This window comes from Sitodiplosis mosellana, unplaced genomic scaffold, assembly GCF_009176505.1.
Source record: "Sitodiplosis mosellana isolate CC-2019 unplaced genomic scaffold, AAFC_SMos_1.0 Smas_scaffold_6165, whole genome shotgun sequence".
NCBI classification, from domain to species: Eukaryota; Metazoa; Arthropoda; class Insecta; order Diptera; family Cecidomyiidae; genus Sitodiplosis; species Sitodiplosis mosellana.
This window is the reverse complement of record NW_022601406.1, coordinates 4,110,387-4,130,911: the sequence shown is the minus strand read 5'-3', so window position 1 is coordinate 4,130,911 and position 20,525 is coordinate 4,110,387. Positions and strand designations below refer to the sequence as shown.

The 20,525-nt window shown below is 37.0% G+C and overlaps 2 protein-coding genes across 3 annotated transcripts in view; one reads left to right on the top strand and one right to left on the bottom strand.

The window, feature by feature from the left end:
* LOC129574893 (cysteine--tRNA ligase, cytoplasmic) overlaps positions 1-20,525 on the bottom strand; it is a 349,418-nt gene that overhangs the window by 255,806 nt on the left and 73,087 nt on the right. The gene's annotated exons all lie outside the window — the stretch shown is intronic.
* Positions 4,306-17,837, top strand: LOC129574897 (protein krueppel). The gene is made up of 2 exons (XM_055457523.1): positions 4,306-5,002; positions 14,944-17,837. Exons 1-2 carry the CDS (start codon positions 4,951-4,953, stop codon positions 16,527-16,529), a joined length of 1,638 nt encoding a protein of 545 aa, XP_055313498.1. The 5' UTR covers positions 4,306-4,950; the 3' UTR covers positions 16,530-17,837.

The following is a 20,525-nucleotide window of genomic DNA, read 5'->3' as shown; positions in this document are numbered from 1 at the left end:
TAACATGCAAAATATGTGTGCAACAAAAATATGCGCAAACTTCATATGTCGAACGACGACGAATGGTTGCACGGAGACGGAGACTTCATTAAAAAAAAAATTGCGATATTACAATAAGCCAATTGAGTGGACAATGGAGAGTTGGCAATAAAATGATGAAAATGCATCTTAATCTCGTTAAAAATGTATCATTTGCAATATGTTCAAGACGCTTCAGGCCAATGCCCATTCAGCAGTCGGTTCAAGGCAAAGGCGATCGAAGGTACACCGGAATATAGAAAACAACGCTCGGACACATCATTTCAAAATTTTGCATCCACCATAAAAAAAAAATCCATTCAATCGTTTGAATATTGATCCTCAATAGCAGATCATAAAACAAGGACAGAAACGAGTTTGAACAAACATCAACGCAGGTAAACAAACAACAACAACAAAAAGGGCAAACGAAATGAGACTTTTTGCAACAACAACAACAAAAAAGAGTCGTGTCCAGATTGCATGTTATAAACTGCTCGTTCTAAGCAGAAAAGAAAACAAATCATAAACCAAATGCGAACGCATTTTGACCAAAAGCGAGCAAAAATATCAGAAATCAACACTTTTAAACAAACAACATCTACAGTGTTGTTCTTAGCTGGTGGGGGTAAAATAAAGTAGAACCGACTCAAAGTTGCTTGAGAAAAAAAAACCCGTGATGTGCATTGGAGTTTTTGATTAAGTTTTCGAACATTTCAGCATGTTCAATTCTAGAACACTTTTGATTCACATTTCTCCTCGGATTCACGGTTGCAAGAAAACCATTGAACGATACACCAACAAGTTGGGTCATTGTAAATCATTTGTAATGTGTGACCGAAAATCACAATTTGCAAGAATCAGTTCTGATTGAAGCATTTTCTGACCATTGCACATATTCCTACCTGTGAAAGTCACAGTTTCGTTTCAATTCTGCTTTGCGTTTACATTCATGACCATAATACGTTCGATTCTGTGTGTGTCTCCTTTTTCTTACCATTCACCTCATTCCTTCTTTCGCTTCTTTTTCCTAATATTTATTACTTTTGCCATTTAAAACTCGGACAATTGAATATTAATTATAGCCTGGAAATCCAATTACCAGTTCCTTTCGATGCCAAAGTCTGGCAAAAGGAGAACCAACCGATGAAGAATAATGCAGCACATGAATGGGTATCGACACATCTCTATGCACAATTGCACAGCGCATATTCAAATAATGCATTTCAAATGGGATTATGTTCCATTAGCACAATTTTTCCATTGTTTTTCGATTTTCACTTTTCATTCACCCATTCATTGTCCATCATGAAATGCGAAAATAAAATATAACTCCAACAATGGGTTGATTGCACCAATTTCAGACCCAATGTTTTACATTCATAAAATCCAACAGCTTTTTCTTTTCTTTTCTTCGTTTCATTTCATTCGAGTTTTTACATTGTTTGTCGCTAAAATAGACTTTAGACAAAAAAATTTGGACTTTTGGCTTATGCTTTTCATCTGTTGTTGCTTCGGCCGAAAACATTTTAGAATAGTTCAATGATTGAACATTACAAAATCACAAATAATATTCGATCATTTGAATACAAAGTGGAGGTTTTCCATTCAAAATAATGCGAATTTCAAATTTCATGAATAACGAATGCGAATGAGTATTCAAACAGTTCTTCATGGTCAGGAATATGAAGCAAACATATTTTTTTTCGAAAACGGTCCATTGTCCAAAAAATCTTCCTTTCATTTTCCTTACTCTACTCTAAATTATTTCATACTCAATCACATACTCTACTTTCTCTACTCTACACACATTATTTGCATCATCAAAAACATAGCGACCTCATCTGGCATGTTCAAAAGCACCTCTAATTTCTTCTCGAATCAATCACTTTTATCGCTGTGAATTTGAAAATGTCAAATTAATTACTCACTTCGGGTCATTTCTAATCACTTTTGCTCTCCTATGTTTGTACGTCTAATCAACGGAACCAATTCAAACATTTGAAATCATGAAAAAGCAATTGAACCATTTGCAATGAATAATAAAAAAATGTTTTTGAACTCGAAAGTAGAAAAAAAAAATCAAAATAGAAGCAAAAAAAAAACGAAACAAAGAATTCCACGAAAAAAATAGCGCTAAAAAACCCAAAAAAAATCATTCAAAAACGGAGAAATTGATAAAAGAAATCGAAACCTGTTGCTCAATTTAAACGGAATTGATCGTCAGCTGTGAACTCTTCTACATAATTGAATAAGAGTTGTTCAGCGAAAATAACTAGTTTGCATCAATGCTTTCCTAGAAACCCACGCAATTTCCGAAAATTGTTCACAAGGCACCCGAAATCAGGTCACATATAAACGAGAAAAAAAACCTACGCAAAGCGTGATAATTTCATTCAGCTGAAAAATAACAATTGCATTCACAATCGCAAAGAATTCTATGAATAGGCGAAAATTTTTCATTGTTTGGTGTAAAAATTGGTATGACATTGTTTTTTTTTTGGGAATTATCGCAACCATTTTTCTCATGAGTTGGATGATTTTAATTGCTGATTAAAAAACAGAAGATATTTGTTGAAATGGAGCGATTAATTGGAAAAAATTCAAATGGATTTCAACAAAATGGATATCAGAATGGAAATGCCCCAAAAAATAGAAATTGATGTGCCACCAAGTATATAAATGCCGTATTCTAAGTAAATGCGATGAAAGTGAAGCAGAATCATCGAGATGTGGCTATTTTTGGAGAAGAAATTCGCAACGCGTTTGCGATAGGGCTTAGCATAGGTCAAGAAAGTTTTTTTTTTGGCGACTCGTTTTTTTTTTCGTGTATGTCGCGCATTCACTTTCTCTCTTGTCAATTCGCGATGTTTTGAACTATGCAAAATCCTATCGCTAATCACGTTCGATTCGAGCTGATGGAGAGTGGAAAAATAGCTTTTTTCTCTCTTTGTTGATTTATTAAATAAAATGAAAGTATTATGCCGATTTTGGACGATGTATTCTATTTTGATGTTGAGTCTGTCAATTATCGCGCTACGGAACGAATGAGCGAGAGTAACCCGAAAAGCAGCACATTATCAGTTATTGTTGCATTTTGTGACACAATCGCCGTTTTGCTAAATTTAAAAATGGACTTACGAAGAAGAGTGGAAAAGGATCTGGTGTATGGAAACCAAATGACATAAACTAGATGTGTGATTGCTGTGACATGGACAAATTTTCGACAAATATTTTGGTTGTCGCAATCACCGAAAAAAGTACTATGTTAATTTGTTGTTATCAGTTGAATGAGTCAAGTGCATTGAGTATATGTATCCATGGGAATAAAACGTCTTTTTTTCTCTGTCGTCAAAACGAAGAGAAAAAAAACGAAATTCCATGTCAAAGATAAAGAGTTCCAATGAAAGTGAATCGAATGCAGTGACAAAATCATTTGGGGATGGAATGTGTTTCGTACACGCACGTACATGTTTGGGCCAAAAGAGAGAGATAGATTATTTGTTAAGTGCGTTTGCAGCGCGCGATTGTTTTGAGTGAAGTCGCGTCAGAAACCGACCAAAAATCCATGCATGTTAATGTGAACCGATTGCAAAGTTGACTCTTTTTTTTATCAGTCTTTCTTCATTCGTTTCGCTTTCGTTCTGATGGTTATTACTTGGGCGAAAAATTCATGTCCGAAACAACAACAGCAACAATAGTATAGAACCGTGAGGTTGATGGGAATGAAAACGAAATAGAGTGAGACCTAAACAAAATTATCCCTCGTTGCGTCCACCAAACATGTACATAGCCGAGCGCTTTTATTTACCCGAAGCAGTAATATCGCCTCTACGCAACAATCGGTACATACGGAAAGCGCACTCAGAAACCGACACCGATTTGCTATGCTACTGTGATGCTGATTGTGTGTCGTTGATTCCCTTTTGTGCTGTTCTACATCTATGTGCGTATAGATTCCGAAGAATCAGGCGCGAAAGAGAGGGCGAGAGAGAGAGAAGGAATGGGCCCTTTGCCACAGCGATTCGGTGCGTGACTTGCTTCGGCTGCGTACATTGGGTACATCTAACTCTATATATACATAACCGGGTGGCGTGCGCCGTCTGTATGTGTGTGTACGTATAAGAGAGTCTATGTGCTGTGTGTGGCAATGGAAAGAGAGCGAACGAACGAACGGGCGAGCGTTTATTGTTGTTTTGTGCATAATGTGTGTATTTTGTACAAAGAAGGATAGCATGTTGCCGCAGAACGTAGCATATTACTAGGTGCGGGCTTGAAAAATGATTCAGTCGTGTTTCAGCGTTGATCTAGTTCACTCATATGTGTGTATACACATTTTTGGTTCTCTCACCCGCTCGCTATTCGTCTCTCATTTTGCAACGAAACATTTCATACCGATTAATTTTCCTTTTTTTTTTGTCGCTCGAAACAAACATCAACAACGGTGTGTGAATCAGTGAACACTTTTAAATTGCAGATTATTTTCGAAAACACATTGAAAGAAATAAAACTTATACGATAAACAGTACAAATTCAAATCTTGAAAGTAAATCATTCTAAAATAATAAAAACAAATACCAAAGTGTAGTTTTAATCGCATTTCTAAAAAAAATCATAGCAAACGAAGTTTTAAAAGACACAAAACCATTGAACTGAACTACCAAAATTATTGGAACATGATTTTTAAATTCAAAGTGACCCAAAGAAATTAAAATTCAAATCAAAACCACATCGAATACATTTTTTTTCTGCCATCTGAATTTAGAAGCAATGTTTAGTTTGTGAATTAAAAGAAAGATTTTTCGGTTTTGGTTTTTGATGAACATTTGAAACGGTCACTAAGAAGTGAATTGCCGTTCCTGGGATTCAATCAGCCAACCACACACTCATCCGATATTCTCATTTGGCCCAAAGACAAACAAACCCTTCAAGATGTCAATGTCAGCTCTTAGTTTTTTACAAAATGCTCAAACCACCGCACAAAGTAAGTACCATATTCATCTGTCTTGAAAATCATGAATCATCAATCTAACGACAAAAACAACATTTTTACATGAAATGACCAACATCTAGACTCGAATGGTTTCAATCGAATACTCAAATTCCATTTCAAGTGATCACAAACGACTTGAATAACGACTCCTTTCACAAATCATTTAATTTGATTGAGTCGAATGAGTTAATTTCTATCTGTTGTTTTTCTTCTTCTTTTTTTTTGTTGTGAATATTTTAATGTTGTAGAATTAAAGTCATTCTAATGATGGAAAAAAAAAATGTTTAAGTTTAATGATGAAAATGATTTTAAAACAAGTTTGTACACAATTCTATTATTACAATGGATATTACCTTGTAATAAGCCACTGAATCAATTAGCACAGGGGTTTTATCCGAAAGAAACAATTGAGTACTCCTGACTCCGTAAATTTCGTTTTTGTGTTGCAAAATTCGTCGCATCACCTATCGATTGAATTCATGCAAATGATCACGGTGAACAGATTCATTGTCCGGAAATATTTTATGATACTAAACTTACTTGATTCATTGTCGTATGGTGACACAGCTTTCATGAATATAAACCATATTTCTGTTTGCCCGCAAAAGGCTTGATAACGCGATTTGAATTTTTGAATGCGTCAAAACTCTATTCTCGTTCCGAGAAAAGTAGATTCTAACTGAATTCGGCGTTTTTTTTTATCAGACAATTCGTCTTGAGTCAGAAAAAAAATGTTTGTAAGAATAGAAACGAATTTTTTTTTTCGTATAATTTCTCCATTCGTTTGCAGTTAAAAAAAAAATCCCTTATATGATTCACATTATTTCGTAAGTATTTCCTTCACACAAATTCCAAATCAGCTTCCTCGTCACTTGTTTGCTCGATGGTTTTTTTCTTTCTTGTTTCTATTAATATTTGTTCATAAATGTTAATCAAGGAATTCCGTCTTGAAACGTCTCAAAATTCACTTTGTTCTCTATAAGCGAATTTATACACATTTAGTGCGTTCAGTGAATGCGATTCACTTTTGGTCTGGCTGAAAATGGAATTGTGCCATTCATTCATCTAGCGTTCGTATTTCGCTGTTCAAGTTTGGCTTTCAAGTTGAACATATATTTTAATTAGATTCGATTTGCGAACAGTAAATCAAATATAGCGTTCGTATGAATGGGATATGCGTTGGAAAGCATCTAATGTATGTGTGTATATTAAGCAAAGAGAGTGGAGAAGTGCCGTTGATGAATTGAAATGGAGAGAAGCACGTACACTCTTCGGCGTGCGATGTTTCGATGTGTGTGTGTGTGTGAGCGAGTGGTGTAGTTACCCTCAAGATGAAAGTGCAGTCGTAAGACACGTTCACCAAGCACAAACCTTCACTTGACCCGATGAATGCAATGATGATTTTTTTTTCTCATTCGTATGGGAAAATGGCAAACAGTGCATTGGAATAACATTGAAAAGACGAATCAAATGAAACGAATTCGATTTGACGTTTTTTTTTTTTGGTTCTTCCGAAAAAAATGTTTTAGTCTCGAGACAATCAATTAAAATTGGCCAAATGACAAGATTGAATGGTTGCATTTAAGCGATTGTGCGCTTGAATTTTATTTAATTATTTGGCAATTTGCATTTAATTTGGCTTTACGGCTTGGAATTCAGTTTTAGATACCAAGCAATCTGTTCTGGGGAACATTTGGTGGAAGGTGCAGCGCGAGATAAGAGTGCGCGCGTCAGCTGAATTTTATGATGAAAATCCATGCAAAATTACCGTTTCGCTGGAATGGCAACGGTGGTAGTGTGTACTGTGTGGTGTGTGCCATGGCGGCCCCAGCCAGTAAGAATGTTGTGTGTGCGCGCGCAAAGTAATTACACGATAATTAATTTTTAACCAAGAACAGTAACGACGATGACAGTGGCGCGCGAAGCGAGCGATACACGACACATAAAAAAATGAATCTGTTTTCGGTGTCTTCATTGTTTATGAAGCGCCCCAGTCAACTAACGCGTTGGCCGAAAAAAAAAAAAACAATATTATGCGAAGACAAAATGCCATTTTGGTATGGAAAAGCATGATAAATGTGCCCGCATAAACGACGAGATGGAAGCAGCAACAACAGAATTCCGAACAGAATGTTCCTGCTACGTTGTTTTTTCTGTCACATTTGTGTTCGAGTAAAGGGGAGAGTAAAATACTTTTACCAGCCTAATATCAGGGAAAAAAAACGGCAACAAGAAAACGGCATAAGCAACGACCAATTATGCGCGAAGTACAAAAACATTAAACAAAAACAATACGAGAACGCCGCGTGAGAGTGAGTGAGCCACAGCACTCTTCTCTCATTTCTCGCATTCACCCACACACACTCACACTCACAAACACTAACACTGGCACACGTACAACGCGAACGGGCGGACAATGAGAACAATGAGAGTATAAAATGAAATTCAGCTGGCAAAGTAATTTAATCAAGCCCCTTTTTTCGCGTTTCGTTGCTCACACTCTTTTTCCTTTTTTCGCCTGCCATTTGTATCAGTTTCTCGGAGCGCTGTGCTATGTACAGTGCATAATGCCTTCTTCTTGCCGAGCCCGCGCCCGCTCATCTCTTTCCCAAATGAATATTCTCTGGTGGGTTTTTGTTTTTCATTCGACATCATCATCGTCGTCGTCGTCGTCGTCGTCGTTGTCGTCGTTTTCCTTTTCACTTTTCATTAAACGCGTACGAAACTTATTCTCTTACTCGAGCTGCTTGTGTGTGTATGTGTGTGCGGCGGCTGGCTGTACGTGAGCTGCTTCAAGCTACGAACTCTCTACTTTTTGACCGTTCTTTTTGTGTCTTTGTTTTTATCGTCGTTTGCGACTCACGATTGATGTCGTCGTCATTTTAATTGACTCGATGAATTCATTATTATTGTAATTTTACGAAGAAAAAAATTATTTTTTTTCTTCTCTCTGTTGACTTCTGCTCATAATGTCATCATCGGTTCGGACTACTGTTCACTTTGGTGGGTGTGTCTTATACTTTTATTTTAATCATTTTCAATGACAATTTATATCGTCATGTTTGTTTTTCTCTTGTGCCAACGACGACGACGACACCGTGTTCGTTTGCTTCTTCATTTATTTTTTTCATTCAACACACAAACTTTTTATGCGGACACGAAGCAACCGCGCGTACATATACACTATTCAAAATTATATCGGGATTGAATTTCAAATGCAAATGTAAACATGAATTTAATTATGATCACAACCCAAATGAATGGCATCCAATTAAAATGGCTACACCAATAGCCCATTGGCAAAACATACGATACAAAACGCTTTCAAATGCTTTTGATAGGTAACATGAATGGAAGTTGGAATGAAATTAGGTTTTTGTAGATAAAATACATCAATTAACCCTAAGTTTGGAAGAAACAAAAATTTGGGCCCCAAATTTTGGGCGTTGGATTAGAAACGGTTTTATATTTTTCGGAATGTAACGGTTAAAAATTGAATTGAAAAACGATCAAAACCGAATGCGATTGTTCAAATTCAAACGCTTAAGCGGACAGGTTTGGCAAGCGCCGTTCATTTGTTTGCTACGCTTGACCGGGCTCCACTTAACACGCCTATTAATTGAATGAAACGCTTGAGTAGCAAAACAACATTACGTGTATACATGTGTATAGGTATCGCTAACTCGGAAATGAACAAACGGGAAATGCGTTCAAATTCAATGACATTTCATACAAAAAAGAAAATATTACAAAAATGTTCACATGAAAAAAACGTGAAACACTTAAACGGGGCAAATCCATTTTCTCCTCTTAAAGAATTAAATTCCAATTTTAGTCCAATTCCGAATTTATTTCCCAAGCCACACAATTTCGTACTTGGTGTGTGTCGTTCTCAGAACGGCTTAATTTTTCATATTCGACAGAAAAGGAAGAGGAAACGAAATTCAGGTAATCTTCTTTTGCGATTGCGAAACGGTTATCGATGAAGAGGAAGTAGAAAAAAAAACGTTTCACTTGTGAATTGATGGAATTGGCAAAATGTGCAAACGTATTTTCACTACCCGCGCATCCAACATCGCGGGAAGAAAAAAAAAATAACAACACTTGAACGCATTTCCTAATGAACATCGCATTTTAACAATTGGCTTCGCCTTCACTTCACCGAATGAATTACAACGGCTTATGCACGCACCCAAAAGAAAAAACGCAACCAGATGAAATGGCAGGCAGGCTTAACAGTTCCCAATAACGACGATTAAATTCGGCATGAAAATTTTATTTTTGTGTGGTGGAACCAAGGCGAGAGGGAACAAACAGAAAAACATGAAATATGATGAGATGACAATGAAAGTGTTTGTGGCGTGGGAGGCGAATATCCGAGAAAAAGTGAATTTCCGCATGTGCCACGATAACGATATGCGATTGAGATGACAGAGAGAGAGAGAGAGAGAGAGAGAGAGAGAGAGGGAGCGAGAGAGTGGCATCAACTCCTGCGAGCACAGAAAAAATAAATTATGATGAAATCACTACCCAAAAACAAACTGCTTAACGAAAAGTGCTTTTGTTTTCCATTTCGAACGTGTGTGTGTGTGTGCTTTTCCCGTCATTTTTCATTATTCACATTCGTTTCGCGAATTCGGAGCGTCAATTCAAGTTAATCGCTTGCAATAATTTTAATAATTTTGTGATCGATTTCTTTCTCTCTCTCTTTCTCACCCCTACTCTAGGCAAAAATATCGTTTCAATTGTCTTTTTTGTGCGTGGATCCGTTTTTTCTTTCGTTAAGCACAATCATCATTTAAATGTGTCGTCAAAATGTCAAAATCGTTGATTTTGTGCCGGATTTCGAATTTCGAAACATTTCACATCGATACACGTTGAAGCCGTTGTATTTGTTAAATCGCATCGATTTTCGTTTGGTGATTGCTATTCAGAGCTGTCGCATTTTAACATCATTTCTGGAATGCCATTACCATGTCGCTTGTTTATCTGTCGCACAGCGAGAACAATTGTCGTGCGTAAGCCGTGCAATTTTCTGTCAGGCTCATTACCATTTTCTACGTGCGTTCGTCATTTTCGATTTCCATTTTTTTTTGGTGCCATTCAAATCGTGCCGAATGTCTATTAATTTCAAACAAAAACACGCAATTATACACCGTTTTATACGCAACTCCCCATTTTTCCCCCGTATCGGGTATCGCTGTTTCTATATCATGTGAAGCAGCAAAATTGCATGCGAACATCATCAACTTTTGTATTTGTCAACTTTTTGGGGTTTTTCTCACTTTGACTTCCCAACAGCCGGAGCCCAATCGCCTTCATATACCCAAAAGCTACCATATCATTAAAATAATATTGTTGATGCGCCCATTTCGCCTATGACTTTGTGCTGATTAATACAATGACACACGTATCACACGCCAAAATGATGCAGCAACTGGGAACATCATTGCGCTTCAAATTCTCCACCTGTGCCAAGAATTAACAAGAATCCACCGGAAAAACGAAAGAGATAAGAAAAAAACAGCCGAAAAAAGAGCACTGACTCACTGCGGTACGTATTTCTTTTTTCCCTGAATACCAAAAATGAGGAATGTACACGAATTGCCATCCCGCGCGCACAAATGGAAAGTTAAATTAGGGTTGTTTGATTGAACGCCAACCGTATTCCTTTCACGATTTATTTTATACCGAATCGCGCCACTTCTTCATGTCGTTTCGTTAATCTCTTTTCATGCAATGCAACATTCGGCATATAATTTATAATGTTGCCGTGCTCTTCTTCTTCTTCTTTTTTTTTGTTTTCTTGAAATCGTAGCCAAATTCTATTATATGCCATGATGGTAGAGGTAGCAAAAAAAAATTACGCTTAAAAACGAAACGAATGCGAATGCGAATGCGAATGAAAAGGCATATGCAGCAGAGAGTGTGGGATTGAGGGGGATAGATTGAGTTGCGTCGCTAAAAATGCGGATGCTTTAATAAGGATGAAGAAGCACATCTCTCACTCGAAAATTTAATGAAAGATAACAGGGAATAAACAAAAATAATTCAGCTAAAGCGACAAGAAGAGAAATACCATAAATCTCTCTTTTCTCTTTTTTTTTGCTGAGCTGCATTGGCAGAGCAGAGCGCACATCACACGCTTTTTTCACAAAATGAACGTAATTTTCGAATCGTTACTCAACGCAAAATGGCGTTTCTCACTTTTCGATCAATTAAATGCGGATGGTTTTTTTGTCTTCTTCGTTCCTTTGCGAAGAGGTTTTTTTTCATGCGGATCTAAATGTTTCGTACAGATTCATCATTTTCATTTCTTTTTCGAGTTCTATTTGTTTTTGTTTTAATTTGAAAATGTGGATTTTTTTGTTTGTTGACAAACGTAGACATCCCGTGTTGCGTCTACATTTTTTCCATTAATTTTGATTCATTTCTTTTTTAATAGCATTCTCATGGTTAAAATAAAATTGCTCATTTAAATTCCCAAATCAAAAAAGAACCAAAACCCGTTGAAACTCGGGTCGCACAATTATCAGTTCTACGCAATGAAAAAAAAACCGAATGAGTTGAATTTTTAGTAAATCCAAAGGAAATATCTCCGTTCGAAGTAGTTATCCAATGAAGAGATATCCAAAAAAAAACAAAGAAAAAAAAGTCGTACGATAAAAGAGTTGTGTTATTCGGTTTAACCCATGCGGTTGTGTGATAATATTGAATTCAATTCGGGCAATATGAAACCCAAAAATAAGACGACCACATGTGTGTGTAACGCATACGTATGTTCGAATGACTGGTTTATGTGGTCATTGTGCTATTGCCGTCGTCGCCACTGCTGCTGCTGAGATAATACGAATACGATATAACGAGTCGATATGATAAAAACAATTTCCGATAACTCTTCGAGAAATCACAGTGAATGCGGAAGCGAAATGTGTTTTACACGCAACGAACGAATACGGGCGAAAATATATCGTAGTATGGCGAAAGGCGTTTTTGTGGCTTAATTTTTGATTAGAGTTGGCTGTCACTAAACTCGTTTCGGATGGTAAAGCAATGAAAAAGCGATAAAGATCATTCTCTCTTTCTCTTGCTTTCTCGATGGTGACATGAGAAGCATTTGAATGGGTATCATCAACATCCAAGACGGTTCACCATCTCCAAGTGCAGACGAAGCGAACGCGGGGAGGTAATGGTTTGGCGGGTGCAAAACAGAATGTTTACATTTTTTTTCCGTTTCTCGGTGTGTGTGTGTGTGTGTTTTTATTGCGGAAAGAAAATGTTGCGAAATGGGTACAACACGTCACACGCTTCGACGTATGATGGGTTTCGCAAATTCAACTACACACAACTCCTCGGTTCAAACACTCAAAATATACATATGTACAGACAGCAGACGATAGTAATTCTAATGTCGCGACGTCCGATAACAAAAAAAAACACATCCAACAACAACAACATCAACAACCCAGCCGCCACACAAAATGCCACACACCACTTTCATTTTCGGTTGGGTTTGCATAATACATACACACGCACACACATGGCGTGAATACATAACTTTTCGTACATCCATATGCGAAATAAGTGCTGTTCGTAGCCACATATACAGCTCAGTCTGTTGCTGATTCTACCACCATTCTGATACTAACTCCACCAGCAATGCTGCTACTGCTTCTGTTGTAATGCTCTCTCTCTCTCTCTCTCTCTCTCTCTCTCTCTCTCTCTCTCTCTCTCTCTCTCTCTCTCTGTGTGTGTGTGTGTGTGTATGTGGCTGAACTCATCCATTCGATAAACGTGCACACAACATGATATAGATTTTCCGTATTATTGTTTACTCTTTGCATGTGGATGCTGCGGGCTGTACCCCATCTCACCAACCAGCCACTCACACATATCACTCACGATATATTAATAAGTACATAAAAGCATTCGGGTTTTCGGAGTGTTTTTTTCTTCGCTCTTTTGCTTCGTCTCCCCCCCGATTCCGTCGTCGCTTACATAATAAGACAATGCGCTCGTGTTTTGATATGCCGACAACTCAAATACCCGGCAAAAATACAACATGTACGACACACACACACACATCAGATATGTGTGTTGTTGCGTTTCACCCGATTTGCCTAGGCCATCATGACGTCTTGAAACGTCACCCAAAACAGAAAACTGACTTAACCAGAATATATATACGCACAGCTCGATTCGAAGCAGAAAAAAATGCCGCAAGAATTTTTGCCGCTCAAATAAATTACGATTTATTTCATGGAAAACAATCGTGTGTGTGAATGAACGCAACGGGTTTTTTTTTCGCTCACGCTCTCTCGTTGTTTATTCGCTGCTTCCGAATTGAAATCGAAAATATGATTCATTTCACACTGAATGGCAGGTGAACGCGTCGATTTCGATACGCTTCACAAAATCCAATTCATAACGCAAATAATTTTAGCATTTTTACGCCACCGCCGCCTTTTTTTCAAACCATTTGCGGTTGGATTTATGCACGGTTTTTTTTGTTAACACGGAGTAAGACTTCTGGTTGATGTACTAGGAAAAAAGCATAAATTATTCTTCTAACGCGTTTTACTCCTTTCTTAAACGAATGGAATTGTTTTTTTTCTTCTTTTGAGTTTTAAGCTAAATTCACCTGAGCCACTGAGTTTGGGGAGCATATTTCAAAATAAAATGTCTTTTTCCTTTCTTAAGAGCAAAAGAGTAAAATTATCCTTTTACCATTTCTCATCCCGTTGCTTTGTCCTTGAATCAAATCCATTTGCCATTCATTGTTTCACTTCAATCCACATCTTTCAATAAATCTCCCCCACTTCCTCCATTTCGACAATAGCGCACAGGTCAACTCTTTATGACGACGAACGATATATGACATATGAACAGTTTGTCAATCAAATTACTTGGATAAATAATTCAATGAGAGTGTCGAAGATGCGCGCCATCCCGTTCATATTTCCGATGTGAAGATGTCGGTTTGTTTTGTATTTTCTCTCTTTATCAATATTAAAAGTGCAAATATTGATTTCAACAGAAACGAAATTGAAGCTAAAAAGGCCAAAACAGATCGGGCGAAACGGATTGTTGATTTTTTTTCTTCGAAGATTGACGATGCGAGAGAGAGGGAGAGAGAGAAAGAGAGAGAGAGAGGGAAAGTGAGAGTAAAAATTGCTTCAACAGACTTAAGATTCGAACTTGACTCCAATCGATTGCCATGATGAAATGAAAATAAATACAATTTTAATAGGTAAACGAACATTTTGACCTTTGGCAATATCGTCTACTCCATTTAAGACATGCTCATTTGCCAAATAACATCGATTATTTTTTTTGCTGCTGCTACTGCTGCTGCTGCTGCTTCTCTTTGTTTCGTCTGACTTTTACGGTAATACGCGTGCCTTTGGATGAGCTGCTGATTTGAGACGATAGTCTGTACTGAAATATCACCGTTAGGGATTGAAAACGCGCATTTTTTCCCTTTTTGAAATGAGTCAGATTTTTTTTTCAGAGGAGAGCAAAGAAAAAACTCCTTGTTTTTGTCCTTCCTTTCTTTATGAAGAAGGGAGATGAACAACAGAAGCGTGCTTCCTGATGAAAAAAAAAACGAAGAAAATGCTATTGCTACCAAGTCGACTATATGATCACTTTAGAACTGAACTTTTTTTCTCTCTTTTTCTGGACTTTTCCCTATTTTTCATGCTTTGGTCTGCTTGAAAGTAAAAAAGAAACGTCAGAACATTCTTTTTTTTTCGTTGTTTCTTTCTCAGACTTTCGTGAATTCTTTTGAATTTCGCAAAACTTTTTTGTACTTTTCTCCATTTTTTTAGCATTTTCCCTCTTTTTTGAATTAAGTTTTATTTTTCAGTTTTATTTTCTAAACCTTTCTAACCGATTCCATCAATTTTTCTTTCTCCTCCCTTTCTCCATAGGTTTGGCTGCGTTGCAAGCAAATATTTTGGCCAATATGAAGCAAGAAGAATTGAATCAAAATTCACCGCTATCGCCATCATCATTGGTTGCGGCCACTTTGCCACCAGAGGCAACGAATTTGTATGCTGGTCTGTTCAGTGCAGCGACTGGATCGCCAATCAATATGCTAACACCGCAAATGTTTGCGGCGAATCAAACGGCCGCTCTATTGGCCGCTCGCTTGAATTCATCAACATCAAATTTCTATCCTCACTCACTGTTCCCATGGCAATTGCCTCCGATGGGCAACTCTCCGCCAATTTCGCCCATCTCACCAGCGTTGAGTGTGAAAAGTGTCAAGAAAATCAACAGCAACAATAACATCGTAACAACAACCAGCGATGAAGCCAATAATTACGAGTTGAGTCTTAGCAATTTGGGTGAAAATGATTCGAACACCAGCAAAATGTCGGCGAAGAAATCGAACAGTCGGAAAACGGTAAACTACAAGAGGAAGCGTAATCAAATGTTGTTTCAGCCATACAGTGGTTTGGAATCATCACCAAAAACAGGTCGTGCAGTGAGCCCAGGTCCAATTAGCCCACCCACCTCCGGTTCATCGCCACAATCGATTGGCTCGGTTGAACATCAGTCGCCATCGTCAACGTCGATTCGTACCACACCAAACAAAGAGCCAACTCGTGATAAATCGTTCACATGCCAAACATGCAACCGATCATTCGGCTACAAACACGTGCTGCAAAACCATGAGCGCACCCACACCGGCGAAAAACCATTTGCATGCCCCGAGTGCGACAAACGATTCACGCGGGACCATCACTTGAAGACGCACATGCGATTGCACACCGGCGAAAAGCCATACCACTGCAAATTCTGTGACCGTCAATTCGTACAAGTGGCCAATTTGCGACGCCATTTACGCGTTCACACCGGTGAAAAACCATACGCCTGTGACAAATGCAACTGCAAATATTCGGATTCAAATCAGCTAAAAACCCATATGATCATTCACAAAGATGAAAAACCATTCCGATGTGAAACATGTAGCGCCAGTTTCCGTCGCAGTCATCATTTGGTCAATCATAAATGCTCAAATGCACCGCTCACACCGGCCACATCACCCATCATTTCGATTGAAAATAAATCGGTGACATCACGGTCTGAGGTTAGCGAACGTTCACTTGATTTGAACAGTCCAAATGTAGCGCTTCTCAAGCACTTTAAATTGAATCAGAGTCTAAGTGCGGTTCATCAAACACAAACACTACAGCAGATCTATGAGAGTACATTGTCAACGATTATCGAAAATTCCGGCCATGAAATGCCACTTGATTTGAGCGTCGAATCAAATTCGGAGAGTGGCGAAAAGCGAAACAGCCGCAAATCGAATGATCCACGTCACATTCCACGCATAAACAAACAGGAATCGATTGAAGCGCCTGCTTCAGAACAAACCGAACCGGAAGATCTCAGCATGCATTCACCACGATCCGGATCACCGTTGCTCAGCGAAGAAGATCTCGATGATTTAGACGATGCCGAAGCATTGAATCGCAAACAAAGCCTACAAATGTCCAAATGCTGATAATGTTTGACGGACTTTTGTGAGACAACTAACCATGCAGCATCGCATCATTCAGCGGCAAAGGTAACATTAGCTCTGCATTTCATGTAGTGCTGGAAAGAAAACGGGCGAAAAATTTACAAATTTCGACTTTAGCTGTGTTTTAGACAAAAAAAAATGTATGTTAAAGGCACGGAATGATTCAATATCAAATCAAAATTTCGTCATCAAAATCGCAAAAAATGAATTTTGAAACGAAGTTTTTTAAATGAAAGATAGAAGCTAACATTGAATCATTCCTTCCCTTTCCACCGAGATAAAAGTGAATCTTTTCAGTTCGATTCGTTCGATTAAGTTCGCTTTTTTCCTCTTTAGTTGATATTATGAACTAATTCAATTGTTAAACTATGTGTTTTTTTCTTTTAAATTATTTTTCCTTGTGTTTGTTAATATTGCTTTTGAAAAAGTGATTTTTTTGTACAATTATTCAATGGGAATGAAGTGAGAACAAAAATCCATTCAATTGGTTGTTCAAGCTAAATTCACATCTAAAATCGATGCGGTCGATCGATGTTGATCCGATCAAATCGCACCAAATCTGTGGTTCCATCTGAGTACACCAAACAATCAAAAATTATTAGTTTTTATCCAATTTTTTTGACGTAAATTTTTAATTTAAAGACTATTTTTTTTAGTAATTTAACATAATTTAATTGAATATTATTTCTGGTCATTGTTTCTGTTGCTTTCCTTGATTTCTCTCACACGAAGTAAAAAAAAAAAAACACTGATGATAACGATCGGCTGTTGCTAAATGACGGAAAACACAGACAATTCTGACAGACAAAATCAATGTACTGATCCAAATATCAGGGAATAATTTATTAACATTAAGCTAATTTACTTTTAAGCACATATTTATACCAGACAAAGTATAACAAATCAATTGAAACGTAACTTTTAATTAGACAAGCCATACATACACTCATCTCGATACCAAATTAGATAATTAATTTTCAAATGAATGTAAATATTTGCTCTTTAGTCGTTTAAAAGGAAAAGAAACCATTGTATTAATGTCGATATGACAGGAATGTGCATGATAACAAATGATTGATGGAGTTCGTTGGTTAGGTAGACTGTTTTCTTTTATTATTATTATTATTATTATTATTATTTATATCACACTTTTCATTCGCCGCGTTGATTTTATTCGTCGTATAGAAACTAAATTATAATATGTGAACCAAATTTTTTTGAACAACAAAAAACAACAACACACAAATCAGACATAAAAACATGAAATAAACATTGAAATTGATCCAAAAATATATTTGACACTTTTTTTTCTTTAGCTTTACGCTTGATTTTATCGCAGTTCTTTTCTCTTTTTATACACCCCAGCATCTTTTTTCGTCTGTTTTTTGTTCATTTTTCAGCCTATGATTTTGCTCGCTCCATCCATTTTAAACTTTATAAGCTCGAATTCTTGCAGAAATTGGCGCTAAATTGACGAAAGTTGTCTCTTTTTTTTCATTTGTGACATTTTCTTTTAGCAAACGATCAAATATATTATTCAAGTTAACCCGCTTATGGGCTGGAAGATGCTGTTTTCAGTCAAGAAGATTCAAAATATCGGCGATTAGACAGAAGATTCAAAATATTGATGATATATATTGAAGTATTCAGATGAAAATGGGAGTTTGTTACAATTTTGAGGAAAGTTTGAATTCAAATGAAGGTCTGAATCGAAGAAGAAGTTCAAAATCCACAAAAAAAAGCTAGCTTGAAAGGAAAAACAAATCAAAATCCGCCAAAAATCACCTCAATCGAATTCATATACCTTACAGTATGGTCCTTACTTTTTGCATGTGAAATGACGTGCAGTATAATTTCAATACTTTAATAGCTTAAGTTCAGAAGTGCAAGCGGAAGAACATTTCCGTGATGAACCCGAAAACAGAATCTTCTTGTCCATTCATTTTCATATCGATCTAAATTGCATCAATGTAAAATTGCAATATTGTTGATTTCACTCAATGTTCATCGTGTAAAATTTCCAATTTCCCAATTGAATCAACACTATCTCAATTTTTGCTTCAGTTTCAAACTGTCTCTCTTCATTATATTTTCTCTATTCTTTTTGCATGAAATGACTTATTTGAAATAACTTGATTCCCACATATTTTGTTCATTTCCACTTGTGTTCCATTTGTGTAAATACCGACGAGAAAGCAAAAAGTCAATTTTAAACAACTGAAACCAAACCAAGAAAAAAAAGTCGAATTCAATCAAGAGAAAGGGGAAGACATGATGAACAAATCAATGGAATAAAAAAAAACAGTGTGTAGCAGACATAAAAATTATTAGTTGTATCAACATGTATTTGTAATCAATATTGCAAAAAAGAAGTAAGCAAAAAAAATATACATTGAAATCATATTAAAACCGATGGAATTTTTCCAAATGGTGAGGAATTTCTGCAAATGGTATATAAGTTCCTCAAACAATAGCTTGCACAAAAATAGTAAATATAAAAGAAGGAGAAAAAGAACACGACGAGTCGATTGCGCGCCAGCCAACGACTATTGCAAAAATAAACAAATGTAATGCCGATTGAATGCAAGAGTAAGAAGCGGCGTTGTGTGCGTTGTCTTTCGTTTCAATTTTTTTTTTATCTTCAGTCGTCGACATTATCTCGCACCCGGGGTGGAATAGAATTCAATTTACGGTGTGCATTTAAAAAGTAAAAAGCATCACTTATTACGTAGGCGAGTCAGGCGATGGTCAATCCATTGGCGACCGAGCATACCAAGAAAAGGGGGTGCACGAAAATGGATTGATAAAATATTGCACGCTGAACATGTCAAATCAAACATATCATTTTTTGTTTCGGTTTCAATTTTTTTTTCTTTCGTTCCGTCGTTGTCGTCGAAAATTGAATCAATAATTTCCGGTCATCGTTTGCGCTGCCGTTTCGTTTGTTATCGATGCCTATCGGTTGAATGTTTTTTTTTTTGTTTTTGATTTGAAATGAAATAGCTAAAATCAATCAATTTGAGAAGCGGAAGCGAAGAGCGAAAAAGGGGACATGGAACAGAGAAAGAGAGAGAGAGAAAAAGAGAGAACGAGAGAGAAAGGGAGAGAGAAATAGAATAGGAAGAGCATTTGTTGACAAGAGCCATCGTTTGAACAAGATATTAGCTGCCAGAGTGAAATCCATTTGGCGAAACATCAAAAAAACGGTCAAAAAATCAAATCATACACACAAACACTAATGGCACTCACTCATTCACTCATACAGAGAGGCTGACATCCGCAAAAAAAAGTATTGAAAGAGCAAACAGCAGCAATTATTTATTATTTGGAAAAATATTAAAGTTTAATTTATATCATTTATAGATATATTGAAAGTTTGATCCGGTGAGTGAGCGAGAGAGAGCGTGTGTGTATGTGAGCCGAGCGAGCAGCCCTTTCTTCATCGTTGTTCGCCATTCAATTCAAATGATTACTATTATTGCCATTGATGCGTCTCTGTGTGTGTGCGAGAGAGAGAGAGAGCATTTTGTGAAAAAAGTACTCAATCACACGCATTCATCCCAGCAAAGTTTTGTCTACTTTGTTTGCTATTATACAAATAATAATAATTTTATATAATCTCTGAAGAATATTTCTTCTCTTTTTTCGTCTCTATTCATTCCTTTATCATCGGTGTTGCGTGGAGTGTCCGTGTTTGTTTGCAAAATGCAAAGATGGAACACACTGCATGTGTGTGTGTGTGTAAGAAAGCGCACCATTGTCCGACCGATCGGCTAACAAAAGAACTTTTATGAAAGAGGCAAAAACGAAAAACCTTCCACAACTGATTGAATATCATTTTTGCCTCTATTCTCACCGACTCTTCGCATATTTTTTCTTCTTCCTTACTTCTCTCCGTAACCTTCATTCTTCGACCGGGTTCTCCGTTTTCAAAAGACAGGCAACAGATACGCAACCCAACACACACACACACATTCA

Excerpts from the sequence above, each read along its gene's own strand:
- LOC129574897 (XM_055457523.1), top strand. The coding sequence starts at position 4,951 with ATGTCAATGTCAGCTCTTAGTTTTTTACAAAATGCTCAAACCACCGCA. Across the intron at positions 5,003-14,943 it reads TGCTCAAACCACCGCACAAA|GTTTGGCTGCGTTGCAAGCA; the intron begins GTAAGTACCATA and ends CTTTCTCCATAG.